This window comes from Polistes dominula, unplaced genomic scaffold (genome assembly GCF_049000335.1).
Source record: "Polistes dominula isolate Pdom_NZ unplaced genomic scaffold, Pdom_raw_medaka contig_28, whole genome shotgun sequence".
Classification (NCBI taxonomy): domain Eukaryota; kingdom Metazoa; phylum Arthropoda; class Insecta; order Hymenoptera; family Vespidae; genus Polistes; species Polistes dominula.
Window position 1 is genome coordinate 3,975,751 of NW_028300879.1, and position 14,129 is coordinate 3,989,879.

A 14,129-nucleotide genomic window follows, 5' to 3' on the forward strand; every position below is an offset into this window, starting at 1 on the left:
CGCACGCGGGGGCACGTTTAGAAAACATTTTTTTCCTCGCTAACTTCTAATAATCTAGAAATTTCTTGTTTTATTTTTTATTATCATAAAAGATTATATTATATAATAATATAAAATATTAATGTCTCTCTTCCCTATCGAAAAGAATAAAATTAAATCGATCGATTTTTTATTTTCTCATTTAAAAAAAAGAAAAAGAGAAAACAATATTTTATGTTCCAGGTGTGTCGTCATTAGTGAAACTAAAAATTGAAATACGAGACATCGATAACAAATTCGAATTCGAATTTCTTTTAGCGTTTGATTAATCATCGAAATGGGATAAAAAAAAGAATAAAATTATCAAAAAGAAGAAAAAGAAACGAAACTTGAGTAAGTGTGTAAGTGTATAATACGTATATGTATTACATATACAATGTAGAATTTCTAAGAAGTACGAACGAACGCTTTCCCCTCTTTTGCCACCCTTGGCTTTTCGAACGTTCTCGCATATCTCTCCGCGTCGGACGTTTTACGATATTCGCCAACGCCGTAAATCGTCGATCGTGCCATTGGATTTATGCATCGATATCGGATGCACTTAAGTATACAAATGCGCCCTTAATTGGACTGTCTCCTTCCGTGCGCTTAATATAAAAGCGGCACTTCGAAACTACTACCGAATGTAGTACCCAAATCATTTCGGACAGGGAATACTTTTAAATTAAAAGTATTGCTTCAATTTTAAAAATATATCTAATTTAATAAATGACATAATATAACTAGGTAAGAAATTTACTTAAATAATATATCAATTATTTAATTTTGTTAAGTAATAAATTAAAATATCTAATTAACAAAAAAATGTGTGTGTGTGTAATCCTTTACATTAGATAAAATAAAATTCTTTCTACATAATATATATATATCTATTCTAAATCTAACATTTGCCCTTAAGTTAATTAATAAATGAATGAAATATCTAATTAACAATTAAATTGAACCCTTTACATTAGATAAAATAAAATTCTATCCTAATTCGTACGTATAAAATATCGTAATAATAAGTTAGTACCATGATGATAATAAATGTACAATACAAAAAGAAAAAGAAATCAAATAAAATAGATAGAAGGATGAACGTTAATGATCCTGGAAAGATCGAGATAACATAAACGAGTCGCGAGCATACACCTCTTCCAATATAAAAAGAAAAAAAGAAAAATAGATGATCGAAGTCGTCCACCTCCGCGAAAGCTGAACTCGAAACGTTTTTGATTTATTGCCAAGCGATACGCAAGAGAAGAACTAACGCGTTCATCTCGTCTATTAGAAGAGAAGGAAAGAGAGAAAGAGAGTGGTGGCCACCGAGAGAGACACCACATTTACTATTCTGCTAGCGAATAACACGGGAGTGTAATACCAGCGGGTCTATCGACCGCCCACCGACATGTTCTTCTTCTTCTATCTTTTCCTCCCTTTCACCCTTCCACTTTACTTTCCTCTATATCTATCCTATCTGGTATATACATACCGGTGGAATTCTTAGCCACGTTAGAGGAACGTATAATTACGAGCTTTGATTAATAATTTATTGCGTCAGGTATTATACTGATGTATCTTTACGAAGAGCAACACACAACAACACTCATACTCCTTGGCTCTTTTCTCACACTCCTGTTTTTTTTTTTTTATATTGAGAGAGAGAGAGAGAGAGAGAGAGAGAGAGAGAGAAAGAGAGAGAGAGAGAAAGGGACAATTCATATGTAAAAGGGTGATGATAAAAAGAAAGAAAATAGGAGGGTGTGGAAGAGAGGGAGGATGGGAGAAGGAATATTATGAAGGGGGTGTAGGGGAAGGGGGTGGTTGAAGAATTTATATTAACAACGGTACTTCGTCGCTTGGTTATCATCGGGATCGTTATCGATGGTTATATCTTTCTCTCTCTTATCCTTGTGTGTGTGTGAACTCGTATAAAGTTAACGTATTTTACTTTATTATCGTAATTATAAGGTATATAATATAAAATAGGATGGGGGGGGGGGAGGGGAAATAATCTACAAAAGGAAAATATTAGAAAATTACAACGCGACTTGGGAGCAAGTTGTTTCTTTCTTTTTTTTTTTTTTTTTTTTTTTTTTAAACGAGTTTTTGTATTCCATTTACTATTACTTGATGTTGGAAAATTCTTGTTGAATTTCTAAAGAATTTTATGAGAGATAGGATAGAATAAGAGAGAAAGAGAGAAAGAGAGAAAGAGATAAAGATTCTTTCGATTGGTCGGGGACGAAGACGACGACGACGAGGATCGAGGACGAGTATCGGCCGTTACGCTCGATTTAAGTTTGCTCACCGGAAGTCTATAAAAAGCGCGTGTCTCGCCAAACTCACGAACGTTACGACGCGGAACGGTATTTTGTTCGAGGCGTTGAGCCCACCCTACACACGTTAAGAGTAGATTGAACAATGCCAACCAGTTTCATCTTTGTTTTTTGATGCCTCTTATTTTTATATATGTATTGGTAAAGATTGGAAATAAGATATATAAAAATATAAGTAAGTATATTGATAAATGTAATTATTTTTGATAGTACGTTTTAATTCAACAATTGTTTCAATCTAATGTGTTAATTTATACTTTTTTTATTTGTATTATTATTTTAAATTTTCTAATTCGTTTGATTGGAAAATGTTGAATAACGTTGAATGATACAATTGAATTGATATTTTTATTTAAATCTTTTAATTCACTTGTATCAGAAATACTTAAAAAATTCTTTGCCAATTTAATCGAAAGCTCTGTACGAACCGAATAAACAGTTCAATGAATGTATCGAGAGAATAAGATTGAAGAAATAAAATAAAACTTTACAAACGTGACCAAACGAAGACGAAGACGACGAAGACGACGAAGTTCGCGATATTTTCGCATCAACGAGAAGAAAGAAAGCGAATTGAACGTGGTCCTGAACGTGGTCCTGAACGCGGGCAAATGCGGGCAAACGTTGGGCAAAATGTTCGCGCGCGATCACGTGCAACCGATAACCGGCGTGTCGGGGCCTCGGACGATGCTTGTTCCACCCGTGTTTTCTACACACAACACACAGAACACACAGAACACACAACAAACACAACGTCTCTCGCAGCAAACCGCCGAACGATTATCGACGTTCGACAATCGAAGGATTTATCGTTTCGTTTTCGAAGCGCAACTTGGCTTCGAATTCACTCCGTGAAACCACGACTTTTCTCTCTCTCTCTCTCTCTCTCTTTCTTTCTATTTATTTCTCTTGGTCTCTCTTCGAATGTTGAAAAAGGTGAGGCTAGTTGCTAAAGAACTTCGAGAGGATATCGGTTGCAATTGTATAGAACACTTGTAAGCGCGAAATGGTATTATCCGTGTAAGGATATATTTTGCTTCGTGGGTTGGTAACCGTTGTTAGAAAAATATACTCGATCGAGGACGCCGATACTTAGGTGATCCGAGTCACGTTTAAAAGTAGAAGTTTTATTCTTTAAAATGATACCAACTTGGGATTATGTTTTACTTCTTAGAATTCTAAAGAAACCTCTTAGAGTTTCCGTACGACATGTGATAGATAGATAGATAGATCACTGTGTTGCTTAATTATTCTTGTAATTAATTCTAACCGGAGACTTTTATATATATAAATAGTTACTAATTATAATTAATTCTTATGAATTTTAATCATATCGAAGATATCTTTCAAAGTGAATCTTACTCAAGTATACCTAAGTTAAAATATATAAATATATATATATATATATATGTATATGTTCAATTAATTTATCTTTTCATCGATCTATCCTCTTTCTTTCTATCTCATTGTTTCTTATTACACGAAAAAAATAATAAAAAAGAAAGAATCATGGCATCTTCTCTTATTCTTGGAACACTAGAACCCGCGCGAATTCCAAGCTCTTCGGCTTGGCATTTCTCGATAATTAGGTGAATCCAGGTATCGCATCGTAACGACCCTTCCTTCCTTCCTTCCTTCCTTCCTTCCTTCCTCCTGTATCCCTCCCTGAACTTCTCGTTCCTTCTTTCGATGGCATCGCGTCCCTTTTGCCACGGTTATCGGGCGCGATAAGTTTTAAGAAGAACCTGAACGAGTTGGATCTCCTCGTTGCAAGGTAGAAATGCCCAGCACAACCAAACTCAGATAGAAATGTTTTCTCTCTTAACTTGAAAAGAATGCTTTTAAAGTTCTCTCGAGACACGTTGTACGAACGACTGACCAAATTTAGCTGCTCTCATCACCAAATTGCGATTTCTTTTATTTTTTCCATTCTAATCTATACCCCTTTTATTTCTTTTTTTTTAAGAATTATTTAGCATTAGAATGTTCTATGTAAAATCAAAATTATCCTAAGGTTGGTTAAATAATTTCAAAGTGACAATTAATTATGTTGACGATGAGACACTTAACTATTTTATTAGTTCCTTTCAACCTGTCATTCGAATAAATATTTGAATAAAAGGAGGAATGATATTAAAATAAAAATTATTTTAACAATTACACGAGTAATAAAATATAATATATACTAATTTTTATAGATTATTACTCGTATAATTACTGTCATTAAATTAACGTTAAACTTATGTTTTTAGTCATTTAAATAAATATTTGTCATTGCTTTAAAAAACTGTTATCAATAAAACCAGTATATATATATTTAGATTTGTAGTATTAAATTCACTTATAAACTATTGTTATTGTCGATTTTCGTACGATAGTTCTCAAAGATTCAAACTTACTGTCAATTCGAAGAGACGTTTTCCACGCGTAGGAAGCGTCCTCGTTCAATGTTCGAATGTACACTAGTCGTCATCACGATTTACCACAACCACCGTTGACTTTGATTATTCCAATGTGATATTTATAGTATTCGCTTTCGTATTGTTTCTTCGTGACGTTTCTTCTAACCACCGTAAAAAATTTCTCGGTATGTTCGAGTTAACTTTCCACGAGCTTAGATCTGGGCACGCTTCACTTCGTGTTTCTACAATAATCGTTGGTTCGATCGTTTCGAGTGTGTATCGTTGACTATTTAAAATCAATCGAATAATATCCTTGCTTTTTAGGCACTTTATAAATAATATAATCAAAAACTATTCATTTTTTAAATGACACCACTCTGTGATTCTAACGAAAGCGATATCGAATAGAAGAAAAAAAAACAATAATTATTTATAGGTTTGTCTTCTCAAAAATAAGAAAGAAAGAAAAAATAATAACAACAACAACAACAATAACAAAAAAAAAACAACACTCGCGGTCGTTCACAATCACACGTTACACACTATCTCTTTATATCCGTAAAATATGAATGAAAAGTGACAAAAATGACGTAGGAGAAGTTTGATGAGCCAATGTTGAACGACGACGGAAAACACTGATGCATTAGTTCGATGCAAAAAAGAAAAAAACAAAAAACAAAAAAAGGAAAAGAAAAATAATAAAAAAAGATTAATTTATTCTTCTTTCTTCTTTGTTAATATCTTCTTTGTAACATAAAACGATTTCACGTTTATAAACGTAGATCGAGTAAGATCCTCTTGTTCTCTCTTTGTAAATATTAAATAAGGAGAGGACGAACAGTATTAAACACTATGAATATGACAACGACGACGACGAAGACGACTATGACTATGACAGAGGTTGGTTGTAACGGGTTTATGTTAGACCGAGCTGGCGTTCCAGAACAATTAACCCTAAAGTCTAATCGATTTAATTAGGCGTCAGCTGTAATAGTCTCCTTCCGATCGATCCTGTCGCCCTCCTCGTGTCCGTCGGGTCCCGTGTTCTCCTCCTCCTCTTCCACCCCGTCATCGAGTCGTCCCCTTCAGATGATATCCTGATCGACGAGTCGACGTCCTTCTCTCCAAGACGAAAATAAACCGCGAGTGGAAGCTCAACGCACAACCGGTCGGTCGTGCGATCCTCCGAAACTCTTTCTCGGATCGTTGAGAAGAGTCCAATGATTACTATGACGACGATGACGATGATTCCGGAAGAAAGAGTCTTGACACGACACTTCACTGATATATGTATATATAAATATATATATTTATATAAAAATATATATGTGTATGAGCGTATTATTTACGTCCTTAAAAACAATTTTTTGATCGATTTATCGATCAATCTTGATATATTATTTCCAGTTTTAATAAATATATATATATAACTGAAAATATAAGAACAACAAACAAATAAGGACGTCTCCGGCACGTGTTCACTGGCCCGTATTTTTTCCGCTCGATGTTGTTTTTAGAGAGGATCCGTCTCGCGTGTGTGCGAGTGAAAAAAAAAAGAAAGAGGGAAGGAAAGAGAGAGAGAGAGAGAGAGAGTGTCGAGGTGGGGGTGGAAGGGATGGGGGGAGTTATGGAAAGGGAAAAATAAAAAGAGAGAGAGAAAGAGAGAGAGAGATGGAGAGGCTGTCAGATGAGAAAGAGGGAGTGAGAAAATATCAGCAACCCCATCATCTTCTTTGAACGACCTTCCTCTCTAGGTCGTTAGAAGAAATTAGCAGGAACAGCAACAGCCAACGGTAACAGTAGCACCGGTACTACAGTCAATAGAAGACGATATGTTGGTCTGTCTCTCGATATTGCTGCTGACGCTGACGAAGAAGACGACGACACGCGTTCACCAAAGTTGAAAACGAGCACGCGAGCAACGAGCGAGGTAGCGCGCGCGCGCGCGCGCGCTCTGCCGATCCCGAAGCGTGTGCACGAGAAGAACGTTTTTAACGGTTTATGAATCGTTCTCGCGTTTTTTCGCGCCTGCGCGAGCCGATTCTCGCTCGCGATTTTGGGTATTCTTCGGTGGTGAATAAAAGAATAAGAAGATGATGACGATGAAGAAGAAGAAGAAAAGTGGTAATAGAGATGAAGATTAAGTGTAGGATAAGTAGAAAATGAAAAGAAAATGATGACGATGACGATGACGATGACAATAATGACGATGATGATGATGACGATGAATAAATTCCAGTTCTTGGGTTATCTTTAAATACTTGAAATAAGAACGCGTGCCCTTCGCGAAAATCGGTACGACACGTTCGTCTCTGTTGGTAGACGCGAACCGGCGCGAACGGCCACGAACGATGACAATGATAATGATATAACAATAGCCGTGCGTTCTCCGCTGGTTCAGATCTTACACTGAAGACCAAGGTACACATACACATGTGTGTCGGCCTGGGCCGGCAGGTAGAAGAAGGAGGTAGAGGCCGAGCGCGGTAGGAGGAGGACAAGAAGAAGAAGGAGGAGGAGGAGGAGGAGGAGGTAGAGGTAGAGGAGGAGGAGTGGAGTGTGGCTAAAGAAGGAGGGGGAGATACACCACGCTCTTGTGCACCGGCCGCGCGCCTACATTCATGTCACACACACTTATACTAGACCCTCTCTCTCTCTCTTTCTCTTTTGCTTACTTACTTACTTACTTACTCACTCGCTCGATCGTTCGTTCACTCACTCACTCACTCACTACTCGATCTACCTTTTTCCCTCGGTGTATTTCACGATCGCGTGGAATCGAGAATGTCTGTGTGTATACTCTTGGCATGCATGTGAGTAAACCTCTAACTTTATCTTACTCTTTCTCACCGACGACTACATATAATATCTCCCTCTTTCTCTCGGAGCACGTGTGAGAGGGCTCGTGTGCCTACACGCGAGAAGACAACGCACGCACACGAACGCTCACTTCACCTCTTCCTCCTTCTCCTCCACCTCCTTCTTCTCTCTAACCGACGACTACTCCATCCATAGAGACGCCAGGTACATATTCAGCATCGGACGAACAACATCGCCTTGCCCCGCCTCGGCAGGGTGCGCGAGCGCGCGAGCTTACATACGATACGATACGGCCACAAGGCAGAGCCAGGTAGCGCACAAAACTGAAGGGATCTTTCAGGAGGAGGTATAGGTATAATATCTCTCTCTCTTTCTTTCTTTCTCTCTGTGGGTATACGTCCATGTATGTGTGTTATAGTCGCGAAGAAGAAGGAGTGGACGAATGGTGGGGAGGAACAAGGAGAAAGAAAGAAAGAAAGAGAGTGAGATGCTTTGCTGTTGCACTGAAGAAGCTGTGTGAGAGAGGAGAGGAGACAAGGGAGATGGAAAAAGAAAGGTTGTTGAGACTAGCCACTGGCGAAGCGAGATAGCAAATGAAAGAAAGAGAGAAAGAGTCTAAAGTCTTGGTAGAGGGGTATCCATTGCTGCTGCTGCTGTTGCTGCTGCTGCTGCTGTTGCTGCTGCTGCTGCTGCCGATGCCGATGCTGATGCTGTGGCTGCTACTCATGGTGGTGCTTCTGCTGCTGTTGCTGCCGTTGCTGTTTAAGCCGCGAGTACGCACGCTTTAAGGCGGTCGCGCTAGTATTATCTCTCTGTCCCTCCTTCCTTCTTTCCATCCACTCCTCCCTTTCCAGCCCTCTTTCTCATACCCTTACGGACTCCTGTCCATCCCGTAGCTTCAAACGTTCTTCTTGTTGTTCTTGTTGTTCTTCTTCCTCCTTATCCCCGTTTTCTTCGTTTAGGCATGAGAGAGCAAGAACGAACCGATCGCTCCCGAGCTGCGTTCATTCAGTTCATGTCTCATGATAGGTAGGGAAGGTAGGTAGGTAGGTAGGTTGGTAGGTACCTGTGATCTCGTTCAGCTTTATATGGAATCGACTTCCTGAAAATCGATCTTTTTTCTTGACACCGACATTGTCTTTGAGTATTGCATTGTTCATCATTGAACAATAGTTAGAGTACCGTTATTTTGATAGACAATTTGTATACGAACAATTTATTCTATATCGTATAATTATAATATGAGAAAAAAATATTCGATATTATTTGTTAATTTAAGCTGTGAAATAATAAAACGAGGTCAAGATAAAAGTAGTTCGTGTCGTGTGTTTCGTCGTTCTCTTACACGTGTAATATGAAATCTATTCTAAATCGTATCCGCGATCGTGACCGTTCGATCTAACTTTCTTCACGCTCATCTACATCCTTTAATAATTACTAATTGCAGAGACTCACGCTTCTACGAAAGACGAGCGATCAATGAGAATCGCTGCCACTGGCAATTAATATATTAAGCTTTATATGTATGTAGCTCGTGTTCCTTTCGCTTGCTGCTTGCTTGCTTGCTTGCCTGCTTGCCTGCCTATCGTCGCGATTACACGGTATATACGGCGTCGTAAATAACGTCCACTCGAATAGCGCTCGTCTTTCGAGAAATGTCTTCTTTCTATAATGGCCGACGCCGTAGGATTATAAATTTTGCTCGCTCGATCGGAACTTCGGAGAAACTCAATGCTTTGTTGATGCGTCTGATGCGCGGGATTTTACTCCTTTTTAGATCCTAATTCTTTAAACTTGTAATACATTCTGTTAATAAATGAATGGGGGTAGTGGGGGATTTTATTTTATGGAGTATATATTCGAAAGAAATAATTTAAATAAAGACACGAGAGAAAACAAATGTACTCGAGTTTAAATAAAGTGTACATTCTTTCTTTTTTTCTTCTTAAATCGAAAATATCTAAAGATTACGATATATCATTACATAAATCGAATTATCCAACATAGCAAAAGGGGGAGGGAATTTATTGCACAACTGTATTTGCCTGTCTCGACCGTGCTAAAGTGATTTGTTTGTACGCAATTTAGAACATCTGCGTGTATGGCCTTCGTTGGACTGATTCGTAATTATATATCAAAGATAATAAGAATACGTCGCAAGTTATACGGTACTAACACTCACACACACACTAGGAAAATTGCTAAAAAAATTATATACATTATCTATCATTTTTTTTTTTTCATTTTAAATTAAACGAGGTATCAAATATTAACAATGAAATATTATAAATAAATTCAAATAAAACCAATTGAAAATAAGGAGATGAAATGAAAAATAAATAAATACATATATTTATATATAAATTAAAAAAAAAAGGAAAGAAACAGAATATATGTTTGATTTATAGTTTCTCCTCCTTCATCTCCACCAACGTCCTCGCGAACGAGTAATCGGGTTGCGCCAAGCAGCGTTCCAATTTTGACTTCCACCAGAACGCATAATGAATCGATATGCAAATTCGAGAATAGGGATCATAACTCATTCGTGTGCTATCGCCGTTCTCGCGCGAGCTCGATCGAGAGGAGAGGAGAGAAGTAGAATTCGCTGTTTATGCGAAGAGACGTGTACGTAGGTACATGCGTCGTTAGGAAGACGACAAAGACGACGACGCCTTGCAAGTTGGCAGACCAACCTGACCAAAGTCAAAGATAAGAATACCGAACGAAAGGGAACCTCGAACGAAAAGGGACCCAGAAGAGATTGCGTTGCAATTACAAGTGCACGAGAGAAGAGAGAGTATTCATATACACAGATATACACAGATATACACAGCAAACACAAGCAAAAACACATACATATCACATTTCCTCGTGAGTGTAACTTATAAGAAAACTTTACTTTTTTTTTTTTTCCTTGCACCAGATTAAAAAACTACAAAGTATAAACTCGCGTGTGTGTGTGTGTGTGTGAGAGAGAGAGAGAGAAAGATGGAAAAAAGACGGATCAAAGTGACATGAAATATGTGAGTCTCGTTCGCATAAAAGTACCGGCCCACCGTCGTCCCTGTTAAACGTCGAGTCTCGTTCGCGTGCGAAGCCCACTCGTGGACGACTTTCTTGACGGAGGAGAACGTTCCGTTGTTGTTGTTGTTTGTGCATCAAGGATTTCAAATGTCGGTTTGCACATTTGGATCGAAAACGGAGTAAGAATCTCTAAGATACTTTTTAATATTGCGAGGAAAACAGTGATGGTAAATATTATCTTGGATTATCGGGAGAGAACGGTACAGTTTTCTGGGTAGTATTTGAACAATTTCGTGAAATTGTTGCCTTGAACAAATGCAGACGTATTTAAATGGAATATGACTTAATATAATATAAGAAGAAATGGGTATAATTATTTGATATCGGTAATAGAGATGAAACGAATTCACCCTTGATTTAAAAATAAAAATCATTATGTTTTAAACTAAGAAAATAAAATAAAAGAAAAGAAAAGAGGGATTGGTATTTTCAGATGGATTGTTGAATGTTTCGCAGGTAGTTCTTCGTGCAAAAGGCAGTAGTAGTAGCTCATTGAGTATCGTGCAGGTGGGAAGGACTGAGAACTACCGTGTAAGTGCGTATCGAGGGTACGAACCCGTATATCTTTCGAGCGTGCGAGACGACATACGCAGAGGAGGAGGTTGAGAAAGAGGAGAAGGAGGAGGTGGTGGCACTGCACGGTTGCTACTCGAAGGACAACTATTCAAGATCCAACGCACGATCCCGAAGAAAGAGAAACAGAAAAAGAAAGAGAGTTAGAGAGAGAGAGAGAGTTGGATCGTTCGGGGGCGGATTTATCGCGTGCCACTTGGACATTAACGGTCCAAAGTGTCAAGGGCAACTGAGCCTGTTACGTTGAGGATGCTCCACGTTCTATCAGACTTCACGTATATACAAGAGAGATACTCGAAGAGAGTTCGGGGAAAATGAGAAGGAAGAGAAGGAGGAAGACAAGGAGGAGGAGGAGGAGGAGTGAAGAGAGGATCGTTCGATGTTAAGAGAAAGCAAAAGAGAAAGAGAGAGATACTTAGAGAGTTAAAGTGAGATAGAAGTGGGCAGTCAGGTAGAAAGAGGTAGGAGACATAGGAGGTATAGACAAGACTATAGGATGGACCAAGCAAAGGCTATGGGAGACGAAAGGAGGATAGAAAGAGATAGGCGCGAAAGGGTTCTCGTTCGAAAAGCACCACCATCCGTGTCCATCGAGTGTAGATACGCCAGTGTCGACCGCATCGATAATTCGATAAAGTGTCCTCGCATTACCCTATTGATTGCTCTATTGTCCACGCGACGCTTTCGAGAAAACGACGACTATGACGACGACGACGATGATGACTATGACGACGACGATGACGACGACGACAAGGACGCTTTCTCGACCCTTGCTCGACTCATTCCACGCTTTACTTCCTGTTCCTTCGTCTAACGAGACACCGAGCGATTTGCTTCGACGCGTTCGACGGGAACTCTACGATCGCAAGACCCTCTCTCTCACTCTCTCTCATTCTCTTTTTCTACCTTTCTCTATCCCTTTCTCACTCTCACTTACACAACAGCAACAGCAGCAATAGCAAAAGCAGCAGATGAACACGCACATACACAAGCACACACAGTCTCTCATTCTCCGTTGAGACTCACGACCGATCGATCCTATGATTTATGGCGAAAGTTCTTCGGTCGAAGCCGTAACTCGTCGTTGCTCGATCGTTAGTTAATGCCTATGTGTATAGGTATCCTCTTGAAACGTTTTTTTTACATTAACTCACAATACGAATCGGAACGCGAGGTGGGTCCTCTCTCTCTCTTTTTGTTTTATCTTTCTTGTCGTCTCGTTTATTATACGACATTGAGAGCTTTACCATTCGATTTTAATACTTTAACATTAAGTAGATATTTATTTATATTTATAATAATTTATGATAATATACATCTCTGTGTGAATAAATATATGGAATAATTTTAGATGATGGCATAATATTATACTTTTGTGTGAATAATTTAATTAAAAGACTAATGAATAATTAAATTTTACCATATATGTATGTATATATGCGTATTATTTTTAAATTTAGCAACACGTGTCGTACCGATTGAACGTGCAATACAAATCGTCGAATAATAAAATAGTTAAAAGAGAAAACGGGATTGTAGATCACGCGACCGCAACTTGAATTCACGTTCGCGTTAATCAAGATCGCGCCAAAGTTCAATTAACGCGAGCAATTACTCGCGCCTTTTCCCCCCTAACCCCTTGCCCCTGCTCCCTCACCCTTAGACCCCCTTTCAATGGATTTACTACGTTCCGTGAGCAATGCTCGATATCTTCTTGTGTATTTCTTCTCGGTTCGATCGTGAAAGAAAGAGACAGAGATACAGGTAGAGATAGATAGAAAGAGAGAGAAAGAGAAAGAGAAAGAGAGAAGAGATGAGAAAAGAGATGGTTGGATGAACATCGGCCTCCTAATCTTCATATATCAACGACGCGCGAGCACGCGGACGGATCTCTCGTGAAATCGACGATCGATTATACCGAAGGAGGGCCTTGAAAGTGGAAGAGGTGGAAAGGAATGGTAAAGGAAGAAAGGAGCGTGTATAGAGAAAGAGAAAGAAAAAGAGAAAGAGAGAGAGAGAGAGAGAGAATGAGAATGAGATAGCCTTCGCTGCATGCCTGAATCCTAATTGAATCGTCAGGATGCTCTCGACTACCGGAGCCCTTCTTGGGATACCGACTGCTGACATCAAGAATGTGACAGACGATCGGGCGTCTGTTCTCTCTGTCCTCTTCTCTCTCTCCTCTCTCTCTCTCTCGGTCTTTTTTTTTCTTCTATTTTTCTTTTTTTGCATCGGTCCCTTTTCTCTCTTTCCATCTCTTATTTTGCCTTCCTGAGAAGATACACGATTTACGAAAAGCCAGATCTAGCCAGCCGAAATCAATCACTGGATCGAAGTAACCACGGACAAACGATAGAAAAGTAAATCTCGAACCCCATACGAACGACATAATAATTTAAAGGACGTGTCGGACGTTGAGAACGAAAGAGAGAGAGAGAGAGAGATGAGATGAGACTGTTTTGTTGCTTCTTCGTTGACATAATACGGGAGTCAGCTTTGCCATTCGAAGCGAATAATCGTTGGATAATAATGTAGCTAAAAGCGTTAGATTTATGCCGAGCATGAATGAATTATTCAGTGTCAGTGGATTATTAGCAAATCATATATTATTTTTATATACATCTAGAATATATTATTTGGTCTTAGATAGTTTGTAATATTAAGAATTATTTTTGAATGATTTTATGATGAATGCAACTACGGGTTCCATAGCTTAATGTAAACCTAAAGGATTGATTATTTAACAAAAAGAAAAAAGAAAGGATAAAAATAAAGATACATGAGTTATGTTTATTTTGAAGATAAAATCGAATAATATAAAGAAGAGAGAGGTTGAAGATTATTTTAGTCTCCAGTGTGAACTTTGTAACTCGCGTATGAGAACAAAAAG

The 14,129-nt window shown here is 38.5% G+C and overlaps 1 protein-coding gene across 9 annotated transcripts in view; it reads right to left on the minus strand.

Annotated features, from left to right (window-relative positions):
* Window positions 1-14,129, minus strand: part of Sox102F (transcription factor Sox102F) — a 313,951-nt gene that overhangs the window by 180,395 nt on the left and 119,427 nt on the right. The window contains exon 1 of one of the 9 annotated variants that reach the window (XM_089172838.1): window positions 7,506-8,816. The exons of 6 other annotated variants lie outside the window; for them this stretch is intronic. In XM_089172838.1, the coding sequence (XP_089028964.1) occupies window positions 7,506-7,571 (66 nt within the window). In that variant the 5' untranslated portion in view covers window positions 7,572-8,816. Of the gene's footprint in view, window positions 1-4,759; window positions 4,801-7,505; window positions 8,817-14,129 lie in introns of those variants that run through there. 2 more of the 9 variants (XM_089172859.1, XM_015328654.2) reach the window with 2 other exon arrangements.